This window comes from Puma concolor, chromosome B3, assembly GCF_028749965.1.
Source record: "Puma concolor isolate L17-30 chromosome B3, mPumCon1.1.hap2, whole genome shotgun sequence".
In the NCBI taxonomy this organism is placed as follows: domain Eukaryota; kingdom Metazoa; phylum Chordata; class Mammalia; order Carnivora; family Felidae; genus Puma; species Puma concolor.
Window position 1 is genome coordinate 86,761,768 of NC_141672.1, and position 26,897 is coordinate 86,788,664.

General features: G+C 44.7%; 1 protein-coding gene and 1 pseudogene across 4 annotated transcripts; both read right to left on the reverse strand.

Annotated features, from left to right (window-relative positions):
- Positions 1-766: 766 nt before the first annotated feature.
- Positions 767-26,852, reverse strand: PPP1R14D (protein phosphatase 1 regulatory inhibitor subunit 14D). Of its 4 annotated transcripts, XM_025919990.2 has the most exons (6): positions 26,525-26,852; positions 22,827-22,958; positions 12,912-13,190; positions 1,513-1,596; positions 1,290-1,322; positions 767-1,084 (listed from the first exon to the last, which is right to left on the reverse strand). In XM_025919990.2, the coding sequence occupies exons 3-6, from the start codon at positions 13,164-13,166 to the stop codon at positions 1,019-1,021; spliced, it is 438 nt and encodes a 145-aa protein (XP_025775775.1). In that variant the 5' UTR covers positions 13,167-13,190; positions 22,827-22,958; positions 26,525-26,852; the 3' UTR covers positions 767-1,018. The 4 variants fall into 4 exon arrangements, 2 of the variants coding, with proteins under 2 accessions (XP_025775775.1, XP_086566522.1); XM_086710396.1 differs by having other exon boundaries at positions 1,290-1,596; XR_015252589.1 differs by lacking the exons at positions 767-1,084; positions 1,290-1,322; positions 1,513-1,596; positions 12,912-13,190 and adding an exon at positions 19,244-20,895 and having other exon boundaries at positions 25,817-26,582.
- LOC112855951 (heterogeneous nuclear ribonucleoprotein A3 pseudogene) lies at positions 14,923-16,204 on the reverse strand (annotated as a pseudogene).
- Positions 26,853-26,897: the final 45 nt, after the last annotated feature.

Genomic DNA, 26,897 nt, shown 5'->3' on the forward strand with positions numbered 1-26,897 from the left:
GGAGGAACAGTCCCATCCACCCTGGAACCTCATATGCAGTAGGCATGGATATTCACTCAACTGATCTGAACTATGTGTCCTACTCTGGGCAACCCATTGTAGCCCGCAGGCCCCACCATCTTAGATTCCTCAGCCTCCCTAGCACTCAGACAGTGCTTGCACAAACAGTGGATGCATGCCCTGCTTCTTGTCTTACTCCCAAAGGATGCCATCTCTCCAGGCTCCTGTCCCAACCTGCCTGCCATTCAGACCTAGTGTCTGTTTCCAGCCACACCTTCCTGAGCTGACTCCTGGAGTCTCCACCTGTACCCTTTACACGCCTCTACTTAGCTCCTGCCTTTTCTCTTTCTGCTGCTGGCCGGAGCCAGCTCATGTTCTCAGCCTGATGCCTCCTGAATCATTTAGGGAGAGAGGAGGGTTAGCTATCCCTGATTTCTGCAGACCCAACTAGGTTTTCCTTATTACCTCCCCTATGGGATTCAGAACTAGTCTTTGCCACTTGGGCTCCTGTTGGTGATGCAGGATGCTGTGTGTCCTAGTCTGGTGCCCTCTGCTTGGCCTCTGGACCTTGCTATATCATGAGCTCTAAAGTAGAACTGTGACCTTCACCTTTGAATTCTCAAGGCCTATCTAGATGGATGGATGGATAGATGGATGGGTGAATGAAATATGGATCTGGTGACTCAGGATTTTAGCCTTCTGGTATATCACTTCACCCTCCCCTCCCCTATCCCTCAGGACAGATATGCTCCACACTCCATTCAGCTGGGGCTCCCAAAGGTTTTATCCACTTGGCTGCCAAGGAAAGTACCGGGCAACAGCCATGAATGGCTTCCAGAAAGCCTAGCTAACAGGAACCAGCTGTGGCTACACATACACAAGAGGTATCCAAATGTCCCTTCTCATCTTCCACATTCCTTGTCTTTGTCCCAGGGGACCATTTCCCTCTCAGCCCAGGATTCTGAGGTTCAGGGCAGGCCTGGCAGTGCTAAGGCTGCTGAAGGTAGTCTCCCAAGGCTTATTTCTGAGGCCGACTGAGTCTCCGGAGTTTCTTGAGTTGACTGAGCAGCTCAGAGATAAAAGACTGAAAGAGAAACAGGGATGAGATCAAGGAAAGGGGTCACGCTCACCCACCACAATGCCCTTCTTAATCTCCCCTGACCCCATGTCTCCAGAGCTGGGGAAGGTGAGAAGGACCTAGCGCTAAGCCTTCCTCTCAAATACTCCTCTTCATTAGCTGCCTCCCCTCTAGGTCCCGCTTACCCCCAGAGCAGCAGAGCATCCCTTACCTCTGTGGGGCGGGGGCAGTTTTGGAGAAGAGCCTGGTGGAAAAGAACAAAGAGTGAGTCCCTGAGCCACAGAACTTTCCCACAAGCCTCCACTCAGCTTCCCAGGAATCTTCTCCTCTGAACTCGTTCTCCCCATGCCACTCAAGGAGGCAAAACCTGAGTTCCTGGGCTCCTCCCTCTCTAAGCTCAGCTTCCATTCCCCAACCCCAGGCCCACATTCTACCTCCAAGTGAGTCTTCTGTTCCTCTGTGGATAGTTCCATGAGAGCTTCCAGGTCAATCTCAGGCTCAGGAGGAGTTGGTTGACCCTGTTTGGGAATCACATGGGGCTCAGAGGGGCCTGGCTAGCTGGTGCTGGAGTGAATGTTATGTCGGGCTCACCCATCTCCTACCCTACTTCCATGTTCAGTCTGTCTCCTCACCTTACTCAGACCACACGTTCATTCTGCCATTCAACACTTACTGAATACCTACTATCTTCTATCTGAAACAGGGCTAGGGTTCTTTAAAAAGAGTGCCTGTTCGGGACACCTGGGTAGCTCAGTCGGTTGAGCATCCAACTTCGGCTCAGGTCATGATCTCACGGCTCATGAGTTTGAGCCCCACATCGGGTTCTGTGCCGACAGCTCAGAGCCTAGAGCCTGCTTCAGATTCTGTCTCCCCCCATCTCCCTCTGCCCCTACCGTGCTCACGTGCTGTCTTTCTCAAATATAAATATTTTTAAAAATTTTAAAAAAATAAAAAGAGTGCCTGTTTAATTTCAAAGGTGTATGCATGTTGTTGGTAAGGATCTAAAATGGTACAGCTGCTTTGGAAAACAGTTTTGCAGTTCTTTTTTATTTGTTTGTTTGTTTGTTTGTTTTGAGAGAAAGAGGCAGGGGCAGAGGGAGAGGAGCTAGGAAATCTTTTTTTTTTTTTAATTAAAAAAATTATTTTTTTAATTTTTGAAAGAGAGACAGAGCATGGGCTGGGAAGGGTCAGAGAGAGAGGGAGACACAGAATCCGAAGCAAGCTCCAGCCTCCAAGCTGTCAGCACAGAGCCCGACATAGGGCTCGAACCCATGGACCGCAAAATCATAACCTGAGCTGAAGTCGGATGCTCAACCAACTGAGCCACCCAGGCGCCCCAAGGAGCTAGAAAATCAAGCAGGGTTCACACCCACAACTGTGAGATCATGACCTGAGTCGAAATCAAGAGTCGGATATTCAACCAACTGAGCCACCCAGGCTCCCCGGCAGTTCTTTAAAATGTTAAATATAGAGTTGTCACCCTACCCAGCAATCCTACTCCTAGGTCTACTCCCAAGAGAAATGAAAACATGTCGACACAAAAGTTTGCATGAACGTTCATAGCAGTATTATTCATAATAGCCAAAAGGTAAAATAATACATATCTCCATCAACTGATGAATGGATAAATAAAATATAATGTAGCTATACAATATTGCTCAACAATAAAAGGAACACAGCATTGATTCAGACTACAACATGGATGAACCTTGAAAACATTATGCTAGTGAAAGAAACCAGTTACAAAAGGCCACATATTATGATTCAACTTGTATGAAATGTCCAGAATAGATAAATCCATAGAGACACAAAGTAGATTAGTGGTTGCCTAGGGCTGGGAGTGGTGGTGGTAAGGAATGAGGTGTGACTGCTAATTGGCACAGGGTTTCTATCTGGGGTAATCAAATGTCCTAAAATTAAGCTGTGGTTGTATAACCCCAAAGATACTTAAAACTATTGGAAGTATACACTGCAAGTGAGTGATTGTATGGTATGTGAATCATATCTTAATAAAGCTGTCTTTAAAAGTTATCACAGTCAGGGGCACCTGGGTGGCTCAGTCGGTTGAGTGTGTGACACTTGATTTCAGCTCAGGTCATGGTCTCATGGTTCATGGGTTCGAGCCCTACTTGGCATTCTCTCTCCCTCTTTCTCTCTGCCCCTCCCCTGCTGACACATGCATGTGTGCTCTCTCTCTCAAAATAAATAAACTTAAAAAAACAAAAGTTATTATAGTCAGTGAAATAATTTAAACAATACAGAGTTTATAAAATTGAAAATGAAAGAAGCTCAAGGGAATGAGAAGACAAGCTACAGACTGGGAGAAAATATTTGCAAAGGATGTATCTGATAAAGGACTATTGTCCAAAATAGACAAAGAACTCTTGAAACTCAAAAGTAAGAAAGGAACAACCCAACTGAAAAATCGGAAAAGATATGAACAGATACCTCACCAAAGAATATATGCAAATGGCAAATAGGATATGAGATGTTCAACATAATATGTGAGTAGGAAATTGCAAATTAAGACAACAGTGAGATACACTACGTACCTATCAAATTGGCAAAAAATCCAAAATGCTGACAATACAATGCTGATGAGGATGTGGAACAAGGGGAACCTTCATTCATTGCTGGTAAGAAGGCTAAATAGTACAGCCACTTGGGAAGACATTTTGGCCGTTTCTTACAAAACTAAACACACTTTTACCATATGATCCAGTGATCAAGCTCCTTAGTATTTACCCAAGTGAGCTGGAAACGTATCCATATAAAAACCTGCATAAAGATGTTTATAGCAACTTTATTCATAACTGCCAAAATTTGAAAGCAACCAGTACATCCTTCAATAGGTAAATGGATAAATCAACAGCACACCCAGCCAATGGAATTATTATTCAGCACTAAAAGAAATGAGCTTCAAGCCATGAAAAGACTAAATGAACTACAAACACATGGAATAAGTGAAAGAAGCCAATCTGAATTTGGCCAAACATATCGTATGATTCCAACTATACAACATTCTGGGAAATGCAAAACTATGGAGACAGTAGAAAGATCAGTTGGAATAATGGGGAAAGTGGGATATATAGGTGGAGCACAGAAGACTTTTAGGACAGAGAAAATACTCTGTATGATACTATAATAGTGGGTACATGTCATTACACATTTGTCCAAACCCTTAGAATGTACAATACCAAGAATGAACCCTAATACAAGCTATGGACTTTGGGTCATTATAATGTGTCAATGTAGGCTCATCAACCATAACATTGCACTGCTCTAGTTGGGGAATGATGATGGGGGAGGCTATGCATGAGTGGGGACAGGGGGAACATGAGAACTCTCTGCTCAGTCTTCCTGTGAACCTAAAACTGCTCTAAAAATTAAGTCTAGGGGCACCTGGGTGGTTCAGTCAATTAAGCGTCTTGACTTCAGCTCAGGTCATGATCCCGCAGTTCATGAGTTCTAGCCCTGCATTGGGCTCTGTGCTGACAGCTCAGAGCCTGGAGCCTGCTTCAGATTCTATGTTTCCCTCTCTCCCCCTTCATACTCTGTCTCTCTCAAAAATAAATAAACATATTTATTTTATAAGTCTATTTTAATAAGTCTATTAAAAAAAAAAAGATGTGGGGCGCCTGGATGGCTCAGTTGGTTAGGTGTCTGAGTTCAGCTAAGGTCATGATCTTACGGCTTGTGAGTTAGAGCACCGTGTCAGGCTCTGTGATGACAGCTCAGACAGAGCCTGGATCCTACTTTGGATTCAGTTTCTCCATCTCTCTCTGCCCCTTCCCTGCTCATGGTCTGTCTCTGTCCCTCAAAAATAAATAAATATTAAAGAGAGAGAGAGAGAGAGATGTGAACTCAATGGCCAAGGTTTAATAAACTTGTGATTTTTTACTGCTTTATCAAGGACTTTTTTTTTAAGATGAAATTTATTGTCAAATTGGTTTCCATACAACACCCAGTGCTCATCCCAACAGGACTTTCTTAAGTGAAAGTGGCATGGTGATAAAGAACATGACTCCTAGCACAGGTTGGTGCCACTTTTTTTTTAAAGTCTGTTTGTTTGTTTGTTTATTACTCTCTACACCCAACATGGGGCTCGAATTCATGACCCCAAGATCAAGAGTTGCATGCTCCACCAACTGAGCCATCCAGGTGCCCGTGGTGCCACTTTCTTGATTCACACTGAGAGTCACCATTGTTTTTGCATTATCAGTACAAACGTCAACATAGTGAAAAAGGCAAATGACATCTCAATATTACTATGAACATAACCAGGAACCCTCTGAAAGGGTCTTGGAAACCCCCAGGGTCACCAGAATACACTTCAACTGCTGCCTCATTCATTTTTTTTTTACTGGGTTCAGTTTTTTCTTACTGATTTAAGAAGTCTTTTTTTTTTTTTTAAACTAGATTAGCCCTGACGTTCATTCTACATATGACGGAAATTTGTGTGTGAGGAAGGGGTTGGGGAAATATATGTGTTTACATATAGCTAAATGTTTATATATAGCTAAATGTAACTAATCGTCTTTTCCAGTTTGGGGGTTTAATTTTTTTTAAATTTTATTTTAGAGAGAATGCAAGCAGGGAAGAGGGGCAGAGCGAGAGAGAGAATCTCAAGCAGGCTCCACACTTAGCATGGAGTCCAAGGTGGAGCTTGATCCCACGACCCTGGGATCATGACCTTACCTGAAGTCAAGAGTGGGACACTTAACCAACTGAGCCACCCAGGCACCCCTTCAGTTTGGGTTTTGCCATTTCTTCTCCTTCTCCTTCTTCTAATGCTTAGCAAGTTCTTCTCATATGGATTTGAATAAATATTTGATATTCACCTTTACATTTTCTAGAGGTTTGATAATTTCACCTTTTCCTTTTGATTATTTAATCCTTTTTGACGTTGTTTATTTATTGATTTTTGAGAAAGAGAGAGACAGAGACAGAGAGAGACAGAAAGAGAGCAATCAGGGAAGAGACAGAGAGAGGAGAAGAGAGACAGAATTCCAAGCAGGCTCCATGCTGTTAGTGCAGAGCCTGATGCAGGGCTCAAGCCCACAAGCTGTGAGATCATGATGTAAGCCAAAAATGAGAGTTGAACACTCAACCGATTGAGCCACCCAGGCGCCTCTGATTATTTAATACTTAAAGATCTATTTACTCAACAAATACATGTTCAGTGACTACTGTTATTAACCTGGCACTATGAACTTGGGAGCTTCAGTGAACAAAACAAAAATCTTGTCCTCAAAGAGCCCACATATTAGAGGCAGTCAAGAAGACAAATAGATACATATATAATAAGTACTTAAGCTGTATAATTTGTTTAGCATTATTTGCGGGACTTTTTTTTTATTAAAAAAATTTTTTTAATGTTTATTTTTTATTTTTTTGAGAGAGACAGAGACAGAATGCGAATGGGTTAGGGGCAGAGAGAGAGGGAGACACAGAATCTGAAGCAGGCTCCAGGCTGTCAGCACAGGGCCCGACGCGGGGCTTGAACTCACGAGCTGTGAGATCATGACCTGAGCTGAAGTCGGACGCTCAACCGACTGAGCCACCCAGGCGCCCCATTTGTGGGACTTTTTAAATGATGGAAGTGTTCCATATCTTGATTGGGGTAGTAGTGGTTACCTATGAAACAGTGCATCCCAATGTACACTTCGAATTTTATTCTCTGTCAGTTATACCTCAATAAAGTTGATATATATATTTTTTTAGGTTAAGAAAAAGGAAAAAGAAGCCTCACCTGCCCTCTCCTTCCTCCAACTGCCAACAGGTAACCACTGTTAACAGTTTTAGTCCTCCCATGCCTTTTTATTTATTTATTTATTTAAAAAAATTTTTTTAACGTTTTATTTTCTTATTTTTGAGACAGGGAGAGACAGAGCATGAACAGGGGAGGGTCAGAGAGAGGGAGACACAGAATCCGAAACAGGCTCCAGGCTCTGAGCTATCAGCACAGAGCCGGACGCGGGGCTCAAACTCACGGACCACGAGATCATGACCTGAGCCGAAGTCGGCCGCTTAACCGACTGAGCCACCCAGGTGCCCCTATTATTTATTTTTTTAATGTTTATTTATTTATTTCGAGAGACAGAGAGAGAGAGAGAGACCATGAATGGGGAAGGGGCAGAGAAAGAGAGAGAGAGAGAGAGAGAGAGAGAGAGAGAGAGAAAGAACCCAAAGTAGGCCCGGTGCTCAGTGCAGAGCCCAATGTGGGGCTCCATCTCACAAACCATGAGATCATGAGCTGAGCCGAAATCAAGAGTCGGATGCTTAACTGACTGAGCCACCCAGGTACCCCTCCATGCCTTTTAAAAAATAAATAATGCTAGGGTTCTAAGTTAGCTCTTTCACCCTAAGCTCTAGGCTTTCCTTTTTGCTTGCTTGGTTTCTAGCTCATCTGGTTCATCCTTCATTCATTTAATGCATATTTGTTGAGGGCATGCTATGCACCAAGTATTGTGATAAGTGCTGGGGCCATAACAGCAAGACAGACAGACATAACCCTGCCCTTGAAAAGCTTATAGTCTCCTGAAGGATATAGACAAGTGAAATGGCAGTTATAATACAGAGCGATAAGCACTCTGATGAGATACTTTGAGAACACAATGGAAAGAGAACATAACCAAGCCTGGGATTTAAGAAGGCTTCCTGGAGGAAGTGACCTCTAATCTGAGAACTGAAGGCTGAGTGGGAGTTAACCAGATATTTATTCTTAGTAACAGGGACTGAATTTATTCTCCCAAAATAAGTAACCAGAAAACTAGGGGTGCCTGGGTGGCTCAGTTGTTAAGCGTCTGGCTCTTGGTTTCCACTCAGGTTGTGATCTTGTAGTCGTGGGTTCAAGTCCCACAATGGGCTCTGTGCTGACAGCACTGAGCCTACTTGGGATTCTGTCTTCCTCTCTCTGCCCCTCCCCGACTCGTGTTGTCTCTCTGTGTCAAGAATAAACTTTTTTTTTTTAAAGTAACTAGAAAACTAGAATATATATGAACAATGTTTTCAATCATTGGACAAAGGTTGCTCAGGACTACCTAAGAGAGAAGGGAAACAGATGAGACAAACTCTGTAATTGCCCTGTATTTCTTCCTAGAGGCAATTTCCAGACCACAGAGCAGAGAGGGAGGTCCCAAGGAGAGCACAGTGGTCTTGCGAAATTGATAGGACAGAGATCAGAGTTCAGGGTTGAGGCGGCTGGGAGTTGCTAGACAAAGTTCTGGAGAGGAGGATGTTATGAAAAGATTTCTCCAGAAATCTGCATAAAGGTTCTCTTGAGTCTTTGCTGAACACAAGATGCACATTCATAGGATAAAGCCTCACAAGCCCAGATACTATGAGGCACCAAAGGCACAGAGATGAACAGTTCCCAGACCTCACACAGGACTGGGAGACAAATCAAGTTCCATCCAGTCAGAGTGGACAGTCATCACTGATCATTTAGGCATTCAGTAGAGACCTCAGAAGGGCCATACTTGACTAGGGGTTAAATTATTCTCTAGATTAAAGGATACTCTAGACTCAATGTAGCTTAAAAATAAGCTTCAGAAGGATCAAACTGAGCCACAAGTAACTAAGCTGCCTATTAAAACAAGACCCAATGCTTTAAAGGAAGAAAAAAAAATCCAGTCAGTCAGTAACATGAAACTCATAAAATGTCCAGTATCCAGTCAAAAAAATCACTAGTCATACCAGAAGCCGGAAATATGACCTATAACCAGGAGAAATATCAGTTAATAGAAGTAGACACACACACGACAGAATTAGCAGATGAAGAAACCATGAACATACTAATGAGAAAAATGAAATATATGAGAAAAAAAACAAATGTGGAGCATCCAGAGATGAAAAATACAGTATTTTAAATGAAAAACTTACTGGATGAATGGAGGTAATGGCATATTTGACGTTGCCAAAGTAAAGATCAGTTGAACTTGAAGATACAGAGACAGAAACTAGCCAAAATGAAACACAGAAAGAAAAAAACCTGGGGGGGGGGGTTGGAAGAAGACAAAAGAGTCTTGGTGATCTTGGTATGATATCAAGTGGTCTAACACATGTGCATTTGGAATTCCAGAAGGTGGAGAGTGGGGCAGAATAGTAAAGCTGCACTCCAACTATTAGAATTCTACCTCTAAAAAAAGTATTAGTCTGACTCCCCAAAACCTTTTCATATCACTTATGATATTAACTACACGTATTTTGGATATAAGGTATGTATATATTACTGAGAGTCAGATTACGATTGCAGTCTGGAGCTGAGAATATGGGCTGATATCATAATCCAAATATTCTTTCCTTAAAGTATTTTTTGAATTCTCAGAAATGAGTGGATATATCAAACAACCCCTGCTGAGATGAACAAGAATGGTAAAACTGTGAGTCGATATTGCATGAAGTGGTTTCCTGCCAGATGCTGCCTGATCTGACTCCTTTCTCACTTTCACTCCATGTTCCATCCCCGTACTCCTGATCTCTCTGCCATGGGAACCAGCAATGAAGTAAGTCTCAGGGATGAGCTAACAAGTGTTTGTTTCACATATTTGTTAGCAATACTTTTTTAAAGTTGGAAATCTAATAGATTGTTTCTTAAAATATCACCAAATCAGAAGGGCTGCCTGCATCAAAATGCCAGTTGCCACCAGGAAAAGATAGTGTCATAGAAGCTATAGGGAAGGAATGTTTCTTTTTGGAGGGGGCGTGGGGAAGAACGTTTCAAAACTCTAGAGTGGTCAACAGTATCCCCTGCTGATGTGTACATTAGATTTGGCCCCAAGGCAGTGATTGGTGACCTTGGCAAGAGCTCCCAATAGAATGATGGGAACAGAAGCCAGGTTTCAGTGGTTTGAATAGTGAAAGGAAGGGGAAAGGTAAGTAAAGGATGTGAGTGTTGGGGCACATGGGTGGCTCAGTCAGTTAGACATCTGACTCTTGATCTCGGCTCAGGTCATGATCTCACAGTTTCTGAGTCCAAGCCCCAAGTCTGGCTCTGTGCTGACAGCACGAAGCCCACTTGGGATTCTCTCTCTCTCCCTCTCTGCCCCTTCCAGGCTTGTGTGCTCACTTTCTCTCCCTCTCTCTCAAAATAAATAAATAAACATTTTAAAGAAAGGATGTGAGTGTGGACAAACTTTTTTTTTTTTTTTTAATTTTTTTTTTCAACGTTTATTTATTTTTGGGACAGAGAGAGACAGAGCATGAACGGGGGAGGGGCAGAGAGAGAGGGAGACACAGAATCGGAAACAGGCTCCAGGCTCTGAGCCATCAGCCCAGAGCCCGACGCGGGGCTCGAACTCACGGACCGCGAGATCGTGACCTGGCTGAAGTCGGACGCTCAACCGACTGCGCCACCCAGGCGCCCCTGGACAAACTTTTAAGAAGTCTTGTCGTAAAACAGACATGGAATCATGGGTGGGATCGGGGGGGGGCATATTGTTGGGCAAGTCTCCTTAAATTTTTTTAATGTTTATTTATTTTTCAGAGAAAGTGGGGGGGGGAGGAGCAGAGAAAGAGGATGATACAGAATTTGAAGCAGGCTCTAGGCCCCTAGATGTCAGCACAGAGCCCAACATGGGGCTTGAACCCACAAACTGCAAGATCATGACCTGAGCCAAAGTCCGTAACCAACTGAGCCACCAGGTGCCCCAAGAGTCTCCTTAAAATAGAACAAACTCATGAGTGTTTACATCCTTCCTTAGAAGCCAAATCCACACTCCACCTCTGGACAATAGGAGCTCTAGGGCCCCAAGTCTGTTTGTTTTGTTGAACCCAGACTTGGTTCCTCTGACGACAACAGAGCTGGTGCATACCCAGTGAGATGAGACGGGGCCCTCCAACAAGGTAAGGTTGGAACCCACTAAACGAAACTAAACAAGTAGTGATGCATCCCTGGAATAATTCCCAGCAGTTCTATCCAAGGTGGGCATGTCGAGGAGAGCCTGGTGGGTGGAGACAGACTCTATATGGGTAGAAGTGGGGCAAGGTAAGCCTGAACACTGTTGCCTCCATCTCTGCCTAAGATGACCAGCCACCTGGGGCTTCCCCAGGCACTTGGATGCTTCCTGCTGAAAAGTGCTGGGATTGTGAGAGGAACTGCCACCTGGCACCTTTGGACAATTGTCATGGCAACTGCAGGCCAGGTATTTTATTTCGGTCATTGCCTGGGAGTGGTCCTCCCACGTATCCTGCTTTCAAATGTGATGAGCTCATTATTGTACAGCTTTCCCCCCTGCACTGATCTTGCAAAAGCAGGTTCTTTGTCTAGTGTCTTTCTCCAGTGCCTGGAAAAATTTGCTCTGAGGTGTCTGAAATATGAGACTTTTTGTGCAAGTGTACCACAATCTGAAAGTGAAACTGTTCCAGAGAGGGAGGGTGCCAGCAGGATAGAAGGGCAGTAGAGGTGTTCTCCAAGGGCAGAGCAGACGCAGGCCAAAAACATGTGCCTCTTCTGCTCACAGTTCCAGGGCATCTCCCTACACTGAACAAGTGAGCCCAGAATGCCGCAGGGGACATGGTCGACACCTGGGCCAAACTGATACATGACCCAGTGAGCTTCACAAGACAGCCTGGGCCACATGCATCATTCTCCTCCACCCCCAATCACAGGGCCACTGACACAGCCCTTACCCGGAAGAATGACAAGCCCCTTGCTGCCCCAGAAACAAAAGATAGGAGCTGAGTCAAGAAGCAGAAGAAGAAAGGACCATGGTATGTGGACAAGACTCCTGGTCTGTGGCTTGGTGCAGTGGTTCTCAGCCAGCCACATGCTAGAATTAACTGTGGGGCTTATTAAAAGACCCTAGTAGATTTAAAGTCAGTTGAGGCACAGTCAAGTCATCCAGTTTTTTCTGAAGTACTTCAGGGCTGGAGAACCACTAAGCTGCCCGAGTAAGCGCCCAGGCTCTGCAGGCAGAGCTCCAGCTGCAGCTCCCGGTCTCCTGGTTTCCTAGTTGTATGACCTTGGACTTGATACTCAACATCTTTAGGCTTCCATTTCCTTCAAGGTAAAAACATAGCTACCGAAGGGGGTTGTGGGGAGGGCCGAATGGGGTAACGCATGCCAAGTGCTGGGTGCAGTGCCTAACACAGAGTTAAGTGTTCAGAATGCTACCCTTGTTGCTGAAGCAGCAGTTGTGACTACTCTAGGATCTCGATTTTTAGTTATCTCAGGAGGAAGGTGCCATTTCTCATGACAAGGGGCAGAAAGCCATCCTTTTCACAGGGTTGGAGTTGAGGGGGTCCATCAGAGCCAGGGCCAAGGACTTATTCTAGTCCATTGCTGTCTGTTCTGAGAGGATGGAAATGTTCTATATGTGTGCTGACAGTGTGGTAACCATGAGCCACGTGGGGCTACTGGGCACTTGAAATGTGGCTAGTGTGACTGAGGAAATGAACCTTTAATTTTATTTAATTTTTATTAATTGAAAGGCAAATAGCTACACATAGCTATAGTCCTGGACAATGTAGCCCTTGACACGTATGTGTGTTCAGGATGAGAGTAAGTCAAGACACGAAGTAAATAAAAATCGCTCTTGTATCTCATCTGAGCTTCACAAAAGTCCTACAAAGGAGCTATGACAGGCATTGATAGGCTCATCTTGTGGATTAGGAAACTAAGTCTCAGGGATGTGAAAAGACCTGGCTCAGATTTTGAAGAGAGTTAGAGGTAGAGCCCAGACCAGAGGCAGGCGGGTTTCTGGACTGCAAATCCACGTTCACTTGTTGGGAGCAGCTTTCTCTCACATTGACCCTCCGGCTCCTCCTGAGGTGTCCCAACAGGCTCTCTCCCAGGCCCCTGGTGGCTTCCCACCCTGCTGGTAGCACTCACCTGGAAGAGCTCCTGAATCTGCGCGTCCACCCACAGCTCCATCTCCAGCCAGCGCTGGAGCTGCCCCCGGTCATACTTCACCGTCAGCCGACTGGGTCTCCGGGACCTGGGTACTTTGGAGAAGTCGGGGTGGGACTTTGACTCTGAGTCCGTGGATGACGTCCTCCTCCTCCCAGAAGTCCACTGGACCTTCTTACTTGGGTTCTCCCCATCAGGGCTGGGAGATGTGCAGGAAGTAGGGCTTGAAGACAGCATGGAAGGATTGGCGTGAGCAACAACCTGGGGAAAAACGGCCAGTCAGAGCAAGGGTGTCAGGGAAGTGAGGAGACGGAGAACAGAGGGAGAGGCCAGCAGGGAAGAAAGGAAGAAAGAGGAGGGAGGGCCAAGTCTCCGGGAGGGGCGGAGGGTCAAAGATCAACAGGACTTTCTCTGGTGCTGGGAATGCCAATCTTCTGGCTCTTAGCTGCCAGTGAGTGGCACTCCCGAGCTGTGCCCCAGCCCTCCTCTTGTGCAGCTGCCGTAGCCCAAAGTGATATAAATTTCAGATAAGCAAAGGTCAAGAGGGTGCCAATCCTCAGGAGGAAGAAGGGATCCTTGGGTTCTGAGGGGTGCAGGGCTCTGATTCAGTGCTCTATGGCCAGTTCTGGAACAGGACCCGAATCACACTCACCAGAGAGCACTCAGCATCTCATCTTCCTGGGACTAGATCCACCTGGGCCCTGAGGAGCTGGAGTCAGATGGATCCTGCAGGAGCAGGGTCCCAGGCAGGTAGGAGGTCCTGCTCAGAGTGTGGCACTGGTAGGGGCAGAGTCTCACTGCAGATAGTTACCAGGGATGGTTATTTCTGGCCCTCTTAGGGTCAGTACCCTCTTGTGTCTGGGTGTGTCTGAATGCGAGCTGCATTATGAAATATGTAGGGGAAGAGGTGCTCCTCTGTCAGCCTGGCCCTGTGCTTGCAAAGGTAAATTTATCAAGCTTCTCTCCCATGCCCGTTCCCCAGAGGCAACTGCTTAGGAAGCCATATTTTCATCACATGACCCTCCCCTGACTCAAGTCCTTCCTGACACAGAGGAAACCCAAAGACCTACCTCCTCCATGTGTCAAGACTAACAGTTTTAAACACACAGTACCTGCATTCTAAAGGAAGGATATGTTTGTTTGTTTAGTCTTTTGCAACAAAAATATTCTAAAATTTTAGAAAAGTTACAGAAGAACACTGTAATTTTTTTAAAAGATGAACAGCTCCGAAGGACAAACAAATGACAAATGAAAGTTTCTCTCCTCTCCCCAGCTCTACTCCCCAGAAGCAATCCCATGAACAGCTTCTGTTTTTAATTCTCCTGTAATCACCATTATCCCTTTGTGTAATGTCATATATTTGTCCATTTTAGATAGCATCTCTTGTCTCCTCAATATGAATGATGGGTGATTCATCATCCCCGTTTACTTTCCACATTCCAATTTTTGTTATATGTATATTTTTCTTTCTTTTTAATTTTGAGATTTTTTTCATTTGAAGGTAAATCTTAATGCTATTAAATTTACAAATATGCTAATTTAAATGCCCAAGTATTTATCAAAAACACACATTGCAAACATACAAATATCTATTCTCCCCACATGTCAGAGTCCATTCATTTCATGGTTTGGAAATGCGGAGAATAGATTCCCTTAAACTGCAAGTCAGCAGGTGTTTCTTCACAGTTAACATTAGCAAAATTCATTCAAAATAGTAATTAACAATGACCTTCTTCTTTACTTATTAACTCTCAACTAAACACCTTCAAAACTGTATTTTGTTAAAATTTCTGTACTAAAACATAGAAAAACTGAACTACACAAATATTGAAAAGTTAAAAATTCCTTAATTTTTATTCCTGGGATTACTACCCAATTTACAGGGCAATATACCTCAGGTAACGAAAAGAAAAAGAAAAAGCTACAACAGATAGAAGACCTCAGAAATGTACATGTAATTGACACTACATTGCCTTCATCAATAGCTGCACTTTTTGCCAACTGTGGCTATGACAGTCCTGAACAAGAAGGGGTTCCTGTTTAAGCTGCAGGAACTTTTCTGACTATGGAGCATCGTTCCTTCTGTGGCAAATTTTTACAGTTCCTCTAATGCACTGGGGACGACTGTCTCAAAGTAACCTGTCAGCTTTCCTGACAACACCTTGCTCGCTCTCCTGCTAAGAACTGTAGCCCTTTTCTTCTGAAAATTTTTAGAACCTTCTGCTACCATATCCACCACTTCCACCACCAGATCCATAACCACCACCATAGGGACTGCCCGAGCTTCTTCCACCAAAACTGCCCCCTTTCATGGGTCCTCAGCTTGGTTGCTGTAGTCCACTATAATTTCCAAAATCATTATAGTTCCCACGACCACCATAGTTACCACCTCCAAAATTTCCTCCTTCATTGTAACCATCATATCCTCCACCACCACCACCACCATACCCACCACCTTGGTTTCCATATCCTGGTCCACCACCACCATAGCCTCCTCTGCTACTATAACCAGGACCACCACCACAGTTGCCACCATCACATCCAAATCCATTGTATCCATCATCACCTCCTCCATATCTACCTCTGCTGCCACCACCTCCACCGTAGCCTCCTCTTCCACCAAAGTTTCCTCCACGACCCATAAAGTTGCCAGATCCACCTCCACGACCTCTTTGTGATCCAGCAGACTGCATTTCTTGTTTGGAAAGGGCCTTTTCCACTTCACAATTACGCCCATTAATAGTGATGGTATTTCTGAACAATTTTATCAACCGTATCATGATCATCAAAAGTTACAAAAGCAAATCCTCTCTTTTTTCCACTCTGCCTGTCCTCCATAACTTCTATGGTTTCCATCTTGCCATACTTTTCAAAGCAGTCTCTCAAATTGTATTCTTCTGTATCTTCTTTAATACCACCGACGAAATTTTTCTTCATAGTTAGATGGGCACCAGGCTTTGCAGAATCCTCTCCAGAAACATCTCTCTTTGGTTCCACTACACGTCCATCACCCTTGTGTGGTCGAGCACACATGGCTGAATCCACCTCTTCCACGCAAGAGTAAGTCACAAAACCAAAACCCCTGGAACGTTTTGTTTGCGGGTCTCTCATCACCACACAATCTGTAAGTGTGTCCCATTTTTCAAAACGTTCTCATAAACTATCATCTGTAGTTTCAAAGCTCAAACCACCAATAAACAGTTTTCTCAACTCCTCTTGTTCCTTTAGGTCATGGCCCTCCTCCTGGTGGTGGCAGCGACAGCCGGAGTCGGGCTGGGGGCAACCGGGTGGCAGTTTTACCTCCATCCTGAGACCAGACTCGTCTCTTCCAACTCGAGTTCAACACAGGATCTTGTTTATATATTTCTTTTTAGGTCTCACAGTAGTTGCCTTTACAATGTTGAGTTTCTGTTTCCAGGGTATCGATTTCAACCACCATACACTGCGTAAAGAGAGCTATAGATAAAGGCCAATAGATGAGTCTTTAATGATGAAAAACTTTGGGGCTCTAAGATGACAGAGTGGGGGAGGTATGTGAGGGCTGGAGCCCAGGAAAATAGCCTGAAAAAGCCCAGACTTTAGAGGAAGACTGCCAGATGTGAGTTCAAACTCAGTTTTTTGCCCTGCATTGGTTTTATAACCCTCACATTTCACAACCTCTTTGAGTCTATTTTCTCATCTGCAACATGGGGCTTTGGGGGAGGAATAAATGAGTTGATAGATGTAAACATGATGTCCAAAACAGAGTCCCTTCTTAGTAAACATCCATTCCCTTCCTTTGCCTTGTCACTCTCCTTGCCTTCCTGGTGAGGCTCCAGGCTTCACGTCTGCCAAAGGGTGGCCCAGGGATTTCTCCACAGTGGCTTCCCTCCTGAGCCTCTTTGGAAGAGGGTGGAAATGAGTGCTAGGGAGGCCTCTAATATGCAGCCTGTAGACTCAGCTGTTACTTTGATGACCTGTTACACATAACAGTGGCAAGCATTATTATGATAGTTCCTCCATCCTATCTTCTTGAAGAGTTTGGGAGCCCTTTCAGGAAAAGGAACCAGATCAGAAGACTCAATGAGTTTTGTTCACTAACCTAGTCACTTAATAACAAAGATTTTATGAGCTCATCTAGCAGGCCAAGTGTTATGCTCAGTACTGGAGATTGGTGATCCAAAGAAACACAGTCCCTGCCTTCATGGAACTTAACAGTTTAGGGTAAAAATAAACAAATATTCATCAACTAATCAAATGTAAAGTTGCAACTGTATTTAGTTATCCGGAAAAGAAGGTAAAAGGTGCTATATTGAGGGTGTGACCTAGCAAGTGGTAGCATTTTGAACTGAGTTCTAAAGGATGAATAGGAGTTAACTAGGCACAGGGACCAGCAGGAATGGATCTGGCAGAAGGTAGGGCAAATGCAAAGGTTCTGTGGCAGGAGGGAGATGTTGAGTACAAGGACTAAAAGGCCAGTGGGGCTAGAACAGAGAGAGGAGGGAGGAAATCGTGAGTCATGAGGCAGAGTGGGTAGAGGTATCTACACAGGGCTCTGTAATCCACATTAAGGAATTTTGTCTCTATCCTAAGAGTACTGGAAGTCACAACAAAATCTTATGTAATAGTGGTGGGGTAGGCTGACATGTTCAAATTTAAATTTCCAAAAGACGGAGAATCAGAGAGTGCAAAAAGCCTGAAGGAGATCAGTTAGGAGGCCACTGCTGTAGGGCTTAACTGGAGGAGGTAGTGTTGTTGGTAGTGAAAAGGGTATAAAGGGACAGATTGGAAAGCTATTTAGGGGATCCTAGTTAATAGAACTTGGTGATGGATTGGGGACACAAAATATGCAAACTTCATAGACACCTACACTGCGACACAGACAGGTTCATGCATGGAGCCTCTGTGAGCCTATTTCCTCATCTGTAAACTAGAGGTTGTGGAGATTTTGCAAGAGCATGCGGCATGACTCCTGTGAGGCTCAATGGCACACAAATGAGTTATGCCCATTATTTATGTGTAAGGCTCCTTACTGACATTCTTCCATTTTTGCATTCACACACAGCTCACTGCCCTATGAGCATCACCATGCATCAATTAGTTTGCCTGAGATAAGGGAATCATGCCCCAAGATAACATGGAAAGAAAAAACCACAAGGACAGCAGGGCCACATCAGGGTGGGTAAACAAAGAGGGTGCTGCCCTGGGCAGAGGTGAGGGTGTCTGCCTTGCTCCCCTGGCCTGCCCTAAATCCAGTGGGGGGTATAAAATGGGCAACAGGAAGATATCATCAGAACTATGCTCTTCTTGGGGCTCCTGGGTGGCTCAGTCAGTTAAGCAGCTGACTCGGTTTTGGCTCAGGTCACGATTTCATGGTTGCTAGGATTGAGCCCTATGTTGGGCTATGTGTTGAGAGAACGGAGAGTGCTTGGGATTCTGTCTCTCCCCCTCTCTCTGCCTCTCCCCCACACTCACTCTCTGCCTCCTCAAAATAAATAAACTTAAAAAACAAAAAGAACTAGGCTGTTTTTAAATGTCTCTTCTCTTCCTCCTCTTATTAAACATTTTTATTTATAGGGGGACCTGGCTGCTTAGTCAGTATAACACATGACTCTTGATCTCGGGGTCATGAATTCGAGTCCCATGCTGGGTGTAGAGATTACTTAACTAAAAAAAAAAAAAAAATTTATTATGGAAGAAAAACATGTTCATTTTAGAAAAGTTTCTAAATTCTCTTTTCTTTTCTTTTTTTTAGATTTTATTTTTAAATAATCTCTACACCTAACATGGGGCTCAAACTCACAACCCTGACATTGAGAGTCGCATGGTCCTCTGAGCCAGCCAAGTGCCCCAACATTTCCAAATTTTCTAAAACATTAAAAATTCCTCACAATCCCACCACATAAAACCATGACTGCTAACTTCTGGCAAACTTTGGAAGTTTGACATCCTGGCAAACTTCTTCTAGTCTTTTTTCTGTGCATATGTAACATAGTTAAGAAAATGCTAATATACAATATATAATTATTTGGGAAACTTTAAAAACTATTATTATTCAAGAAATATGTTTAAAGATGACATGTTCACTGTAGAAAATTTTTAAATATAGATAAAGAAGAAAAGTATAAATGATCTGTTTGGTATGTTTATTTTTCCTTTTTCATAGAGCTTTGCTTGTTTTGGATTTCCATGAAATTAGATCATTTTGTAACATATGCAAGCCATTTTATAATTTTATATCTTTTGAATACTTATTAAGTAGTTTTGTACATATCTTTTTTTAAATCTGCAGAGTTTTTCAAAATTTGGGCCATAAAAAAATTGTAGACGATGACTCAAAGTAAGAAATTCATTTAATATCATAATGCATACATATATAAACATGAAATGAAAATTTTCTTTTTATTATTATTATTTTTTAAATTTACATCCACGTTAGTTAACATATAGTGTAATCATGATTTCAGGAATAGAATTTAGTGATTCATCACTTACAAATAACACTCAATGCTCATCCCCACAAGTGTCCTCCTTAATGCTACTTGCCTATTTAGCCCATCCCCCCACTCACAACCCCTCCAGCAATCCTCTGTTCGTTCTCTGTATTTAAGAGTCTCTTATGGTTTGTCCCCCTCCCTGTTTTTATATTATTGCTTCCCTTCCCTTTATGTTCATCTGTTTTGTGTCTTAAGTTCCACATGAGTGGAGTCATATATTTGTCTTTCTCTGATTTATTTCACTTAGCGTAATACCCACTAGTTCCATCCACATAGTTGTAAATGGCAAAATTTCATTCTTTTTGATTGCCGAGTAATACTCCCTTGTATATATATGCCACATCTTCTTTATCCATTCATCCATCAGTGGACATTTGGGCTCTTTCCATACTTTGGCTACCACTGATTGTGCTGCTATAAACATTGGGGTGCAGGTGCCCCATCAAAACAGCATTCCTGTATCCTTTGGAAAAGTACCTAGTAGTGCAATTGCTGGGTCATAGGGTAGTTTTATTTTAAATTTTTGAGGAACTGCCATACTGTTTTCCAGAGTGGCTGCACCAGTTTGCATTCCCACCAACGATGCAAAAGAGATCCTCTTTCTCCACATCCTCGCCAACATCTGTTGTTGCCTGAGTTGTTCATGTTAGCCATTCTGACAGGTGTAAGGTGGCATCTCCTTGTGGTTCTGATTTGTATTTCCCTGATGGTGAGCGATGGTGAGCATTTTTTCATGTGTCTGTTAGCCATCTGGATGTCTTCTTTGGAGAAGTGTCTATTCATGTCTTCTGCCCATTTCTTCACTGGATGATTTGTTTTTAGGGTGTTGAGTTTGATAAGTTCTTGATAGATTTTGGATACTAACCCTTTATCTGATATTTCATGTGCAAATATCTTCTCCCATTCTGTAGGTTGTCTTTTAGTTTTGTTGATTGTTTCCTTCACTGTGACGAAGATTTTTATGTTGATTAGGTCCCAATAGTTCATTTTTGCTTTTGTTTCCCTTCCCTCTGGAGACATGTCAAGTAAGAAGTTGCTGCAGCTGAGGTCAGGGAGGTTGTTGCCTGTTTTCTCCTCTAGGATTTTTGATGGCTTCCTGTCTTCGGTTTGGGTCTTTTGTCCATTTTGAGTTTATTTTTGTGTATGTTGTAAGAAAGTGGTCCAGGTTCATTCTTCTGCAGGTCACTGTCCAGTTTTCCCAACACCATTTGCTGAAGAGACTTTTTTCCATTGGATATTCTTTCCTGCTTTGTTAAAGATTAGTTGGCCATACATTTGTGGGTCCATTTCTGGGTTTTCTATTCTGTTCTATTGAACTATGTGTCTGTTTTTGTGCCAGTACAATACTGTCTTGATGATTACAGCTTTGTAATAGAGCTTGAAGTTCGGAATTATGATGCCTCCAGCTTTGGTTTTCTTTTTCAGGATTGCTTTGACTAGTCACGGTCTTTTCCAGTTCCATGCAAATTTTAGGATTCTTTGTTCTAGCTCTGTGAAGAATTCTGGTGTTATTTTGATAGGGATTGCTGAAGTGAAAATTTTCTTATGAAGAGAAACTTACCTTTATTTTGATATTTTTAACTCTATTTCATTTTATTTTTTCAAATGCTAACAGCAAGTCAGTTTGTTTTCAAGACTCACTAATGGATTCCAACCTCTTCTATTAGCAACAATTCCATGATACAGTTAATCCCCTATCATTAGATATATGGATTGCTACCAGTTTTTTGCCATTATAAATAGTACTGTTCTGAACATCCCTGTAACTATTCCTTTGTTAGCATTCCATGATTTTTCTTTTCCCTTAAGAGAAATTTCTAGAGGTGGGGCTACAAGGGTGTGTAAAATTTTAGGGGAGTTTGACATTTATGGTCATATTAGCTCTCTAAAAAGTTGTACCAAAGAAACTGTTTATAGTTTGATATCCTATTTTTTTCAGTTAACGAATACGTTAGTCATATAAAGCTGCATAACAAATTATCCCAAAATTTTACAGCTTAAAACATTAAGTATTTATTTATTTTATTTTATTTTTTAATTTTTTAAGGTTTTTTTATTTATTTTTGAGACAGAGAGAGACAGAGCACGAACGGGGGAGGGTCAGAGAGAGAGGGAGACACAGAATCTGAAACAGGCTCCAGGCTCTGAGCTGTCAGCACAGAGCCTGACGCGGGGCTTGAACTCACGGACCGTGAGATCATGACCTGAGCTGAAGTTGGACGCTCAACCGACTGAGCCACCCAGGCACCCAAAACATTAAGTATTTATTATATCACTATTTCAGCAGGCGGCTTGGCTGGCTCCTCTGGGTAAGGGATTCTCAGAAGGCTGCAAGTCAGGTGCTGGCAAGGGCTGTTGCTCAGAGACATTAATCCCTTGCCACAAGGACCTCTCTAGAGGACTCCTCGCCACATGGCAGCTACCTTCCGCTAGAGCCAGGGCATGAGAGGAAGGTGGTAGGCAAGCAAGGTAGAAGTCACAGTCTTTTTGTACCCTAATCTAGGAAGTGACAGGCCATGACTTTGCTGTTTTCTATTCATCAGAAGTCAGTTACTAGGCCCAGCCACCCTCAAGGGGAAAAGATGACACAGGGCATGAAAATCAGAAGGGCTAGACAACTGGTGGCAATTTAGAAGTCACCTACCACAATGGAATACCGTGTGGGCATTTTTGCATTAGTATAATTCTTTTTAAATGCCCCTTTAAGAGGCGCCTGGGTGGCTCAGTCGGTTAAGCATCTAACTCCGGCTCAGGTCATGATCTCACGGTTCGTGAGTTCGAGCCCTGCATCAGGCTCTGTGCTGACAGCTCAGAGCCTGGAGCCTGCTTTGGATTCTGTGTCTACCTCTCTCTCTGCACACCCACCCCACCAGCTTGCGCTCTGTCTCTATCTCTCAGAAATGAATAAACATTAAAAAAAATTAAAATGTCTCTTCAAGGCTGTAGTAATATCCAAGAAGATCTGTCTCCCTTAAATAAAGATTGAACCAATCACAGTGGCCTCACCCTGAAAAGTATTGCATTACTTTCCCCAAAATTCCTTACCAAAAATTATTGGTTCTACATTATCAAGAGAATTCATGGGCTTTGACTTAGATAATTAAAATGGAAATTTATTTCTAAAATGTATTGTTTATTCGTTCCTGGGTTTTGTCACCAAAAGATAAAATAAAATAAAATGTATTGTTTATGATCACTAAATAATTAAAACCAAAATTTAATCTGTAAATATATTATTCTTCCATTTCAGTTATTATTGCCACATAACAAACCACCCCAAAATACAAAGACGTAAAACAAACATAGCCATTTATTTACTCCCAGTTCTGCATCTTGGGCAGGGCTTGGCAGGTGCAGCCAGTCTCTGAGGGGCAGCTGGACTGAGGTTAAGGATAGAAGATGGCTTCACACAGCTACTCACCTGGGGTGGCTTCAAGATAGCTGTACTCCTCTCTTTCTTCCTTCATTGTCTCACATCCTCCAGGGGCTTGCTCTCTTCAGGTGACCTCTCACTCCTGCAGGGGAGTCAAGCTTCTTTGTGTCACAACTGGTTCTAAGAGGGAAAAAATGCAAGCCATGTGGCTACAGCCCGGAAGTCACAGGGTACCACTTCTGCATGTCCTGTTGGTCAAAGCAAGTTACAGATTCAAAGGGAAGGGAACACAGATGCCACCTCTTGGTGGGAGGAGCAGTGTGCATATACGGGAAGGTGAAGTAGGGTCTACCACCTTTGCTGGCCATCATTGTAGACGACCCACCACACCTACTGATAGAAACCACCAGATCACCATCTGAGACAAGGTAGTCAGCGTTCCTTTTCTAGCAGTGGTGTTAAGGACTGAATATTCTCACCAAAGCACCCAATCCTAAGAGTAATGGTTGGTACCGGTGATATGGCACATAAGAATGAAGTCAGTAGCATAAACCCAGGCCTACTCTTCTCCAAGCTCACAGAGGGAGGGTGAGCCACATGGTCTAACAAAAGAGCTAACTTACCCAGACAGCTCTTCTTGGGCCTGCAACAAACAATTAGAAAACCATATCATCTGGAAATGCTTTGCAGGAAGGCATGGCAGAATCATGGAAAGGGCACAAGGTTGGCAGTCAGGAGACCTTAAGTCTGCATGTGGCCCTCTGCTACACATTAGCTCTGTGTCTCTGAACAAATCCAGGACAAGTCTCTGCTGAGCTCAGTTTCCTATATGTAAGGGGAACACCCTTAGCTAAGCCCCTCAACAGGTTTAACACTCTTTGCTTCTCTACAAAGTGTACTTTATGAATCCATCCAGGGGACAGCTGGCTCTGTGCACACTGCCAGAGAGGCTATGGAGGGGGGGGGTGGTGGTCACTAAGGGTCTAAACAGGTAAAGGGCAGATGAAGGCAAGGCTGGAGGAGGCAACCTCATGCAGCGTGCAAGGTGGCCTGGAGTTCATCTGGAAGCTGGCACAGAGCTCAGAGCAAGGACAGCAATGGCAGTAGACAGAAGGGATGGGTGTGACCCAATACCAGAGAGAATGTCAGTACCCAGGAGCCAGCTAGATGTTTGCAGGGAAAGCCCAAGGAAAGGCAGAGGGCAAAGATAACTCCTAAGTGGCAGGGACAATGAGACCAGGAGAGAAAGGGGAGAGAGGAGCAGTTTGGCGCTAAATATGACGAATGTGGAGACTGTCAGGATATATTTCTGGTCTTCATTGTGGAAACTCACTAAAGGGAACTTGGAAGATAACTTAAAAACTAGAAAGAAGAAAACGTTACCCCATATTCCCGCCATTCAAATGCCATTGCTTTCACCACTTGGGTGGACTATCTTAGTCTTTTTTCCTCTCACGTGTAGTTTTTCTTCTCAGTATGTAAGAAGCAGTATAAAGTAGTAGGAAAAGTGTAGTTTTTGACGGCAGAGAGACTTGGAATAAAATTCTAGCTCTGTTACTTTTGAGTACTCATGGTATCAAATGTTTTATCTGCAGTAACTCATTTAATCTTCATAATAACCTCTGAGGCCCCACTTCATACACGAGGAGACCAAGGCACAGACAGGCTAAATAACTTGCCAAAGGCCACACAGATAGTAAGTGGCAGGTGAGAGTTAAACCCAGGAGCCTGAGTCTAAAGTCCACATACTCAAGCCCTATCCAGCCCTGCCTCCCACTCTTCACTGTGAGCTCAAGGGAGTTAGTGAACTTCTCTGCAAACTGGAAACTATTCTCAGAGTAGCTGTGAGCATTAGCAATTATGTCAAGTTGTGCCAGCATCTTAACTAAAGGGGGCTGCCCACCACTTGAAAATGAGTTTTGATTTCTGGCAAGCTAAATCTGTGGGCAGGGTGGAAGGTCCAGCTGAAGTCAGAGTTGCAAGTGTAGTAAAGCCCAGGGTTTAGGTGCTAAAGCAATGGAATTGGTCTGCCTAGACTCTGATCCTCCCTCTGCTACCTGCTACATTACCTGTCTGAGCCTGTCTGTTCACCTGTAAAATGGGGATAAAAATAGTACCTACTTTCTTGGTTTGTTTTCAGTATATAGGGCAACGTGTGGGAAGTACTTAAAAACAGCATTCGGGCATTGTCAGCGCTTGATAAATACAGGTTTTTGTAATGGTGTAGATGGATGTAATGATAAATCTATGGTTATGTCACGTCACTATAAGGTCATAGTCTCCTGTGTTAGGATTCTTGTATGTATAAGGTATTGGGGGAGGCAGAAATCTGCTCACAACAAAACCCTTTCTCCCCAGTAACTGCACAATCTTTTGTTGCATTCTCATCATAACACCATTGTCCTGTGTCCACCAGTGTGTGAGGGGCAATGAGAAAAAAAGCAGAAAATCCAGAGGAGGGGGACAGACCCCAGATTCCCACCCCTAACACTCATAATGTAGGCAGTTGAGGAGTGTTGCAGGTCATCCAGGAAAATGATCAAAGGGTGGCTACAGGACCTAGTAGGTAAAGCTGCTCTAGATGAGAAATTAGGAAGAACGTTCTCACTGGGCGGGATTTGTTAGATCATCATGAAAAGGTGTGGAATCTCTTTTTGGGGAGAGCATTAACAAGGCCAATCTTGTTCTGTAAGAATGGTCTTTAAGAGGAGTTCTTCACTCATGGTTTCAAGGAACCCACAGATCTGTGAAGGTCATTATCTCAATTACTTTGGCGAGCTGGAGCTTCTAGCTTCCAAGGATGGCATTCTACTGGAAGAGGACGACCAGCTCTTGACCAGGAGCACCCTCTTAGTGGGAGAGAAGAGGGAACCTGTACTCCAGGGAAGGAGGCGGCAGACCAATGAGAGCTAACAGGGACTCAGCTCTGACAGAGACCTGAATGTAAACCTCAGTACAAGGAAGGGCCTCAAACAAAATGGAACCACTGCAGGTCTAGCAGGGAAACCTGGAAGGAGGAAATCGCCTCAACTGCTCACTCTGGCAGAAAGGAGGGCTTCCCGGAGCTGGCAAGGGCGGTGACGCTGGAGCAGGCATCCGGGATTCCAGTTACCAAAGGTGCAGCCCCACAGCTTCTGGGATCTCTTCCCGCCACGAGATGAAAATGATTTCCCGAGGGCTGACGACGGCGGCAAGATCGTTTGCCGTTGGCGTCGGGCTTTGCCCCATTTCTCCTCCCCTAGCTCCTTCTCAAGGGCCTCAGGCCAGGAGCTGGAAATGCTGGCCCCGACCGGAAAGGGAGGCGGGAGTGCTGGACCCCCGAATGGACGACTCTGCTGCGGCGTCCAGGCCAGAGAACCGGCTGCACTTCTGGGGTGCGGGGCCCTGCCGTGAGGCTGGCCTCGCGGAGCCTACGTAGAGCAGCGTCGAGGGGCGCCGCCCGGGGCCGGGACCCAGAGACGGTGCCGGGAGCAGTCCGCGGGGGAAGGGGTCCGGAGACATGGGGTGGCGGTGGCGGAGCGCGACGGGGCAGGGCGGGCAGGTGGCGGCGCAACGGCAGTAGGCGGGGCCGGCGGCGCTGGGGTTAATGTCCGCCCCGCCTCGGTCGCACTGACTCAGTTTCACCAGAAACCCGGGGAGGAAGTGGCCGAGCCTCAGCGCACCCGGCACCGGGGCGGAAGCGGGGGCCCGAGCCGCGCAGGAAGCCGGGACCGGAACCTCGGCAGGGGCAGCCCCACCCCACTCACCTGCGCAGGTAACCCGGGCCCCGGAGCGCGAGGCGGGGACGGAGCGGGCTCGGAGCATGTGTGGCCCTTTGTTCTGCGCTGCTGCGTGTGCCCGGGTACGTGAGCTCCTTAGCCGTCCATCTGGGGGTCCGAGAGCGGCCGGGTCACCGGAGTGGGAGTGGGAGGGCTGGGCCCGCGTACCCTTCCTCACTCCCGGGGCCTGGGGTGCTCCCCAGCCCTCTTCTCGACTTCCTCCTGGCCTGCCCGCCTCCCTGGAAGTCTCCGGCTCATCCGGTGTGTCTCCTCCTCCGTCTCCTCCCCTCTTTCAGGTCTCAAGCACCCTCGGAGCCCAGAGGGCCGCACAGTGAAGGTGACCCCCGTGGGGAGGAGGGCA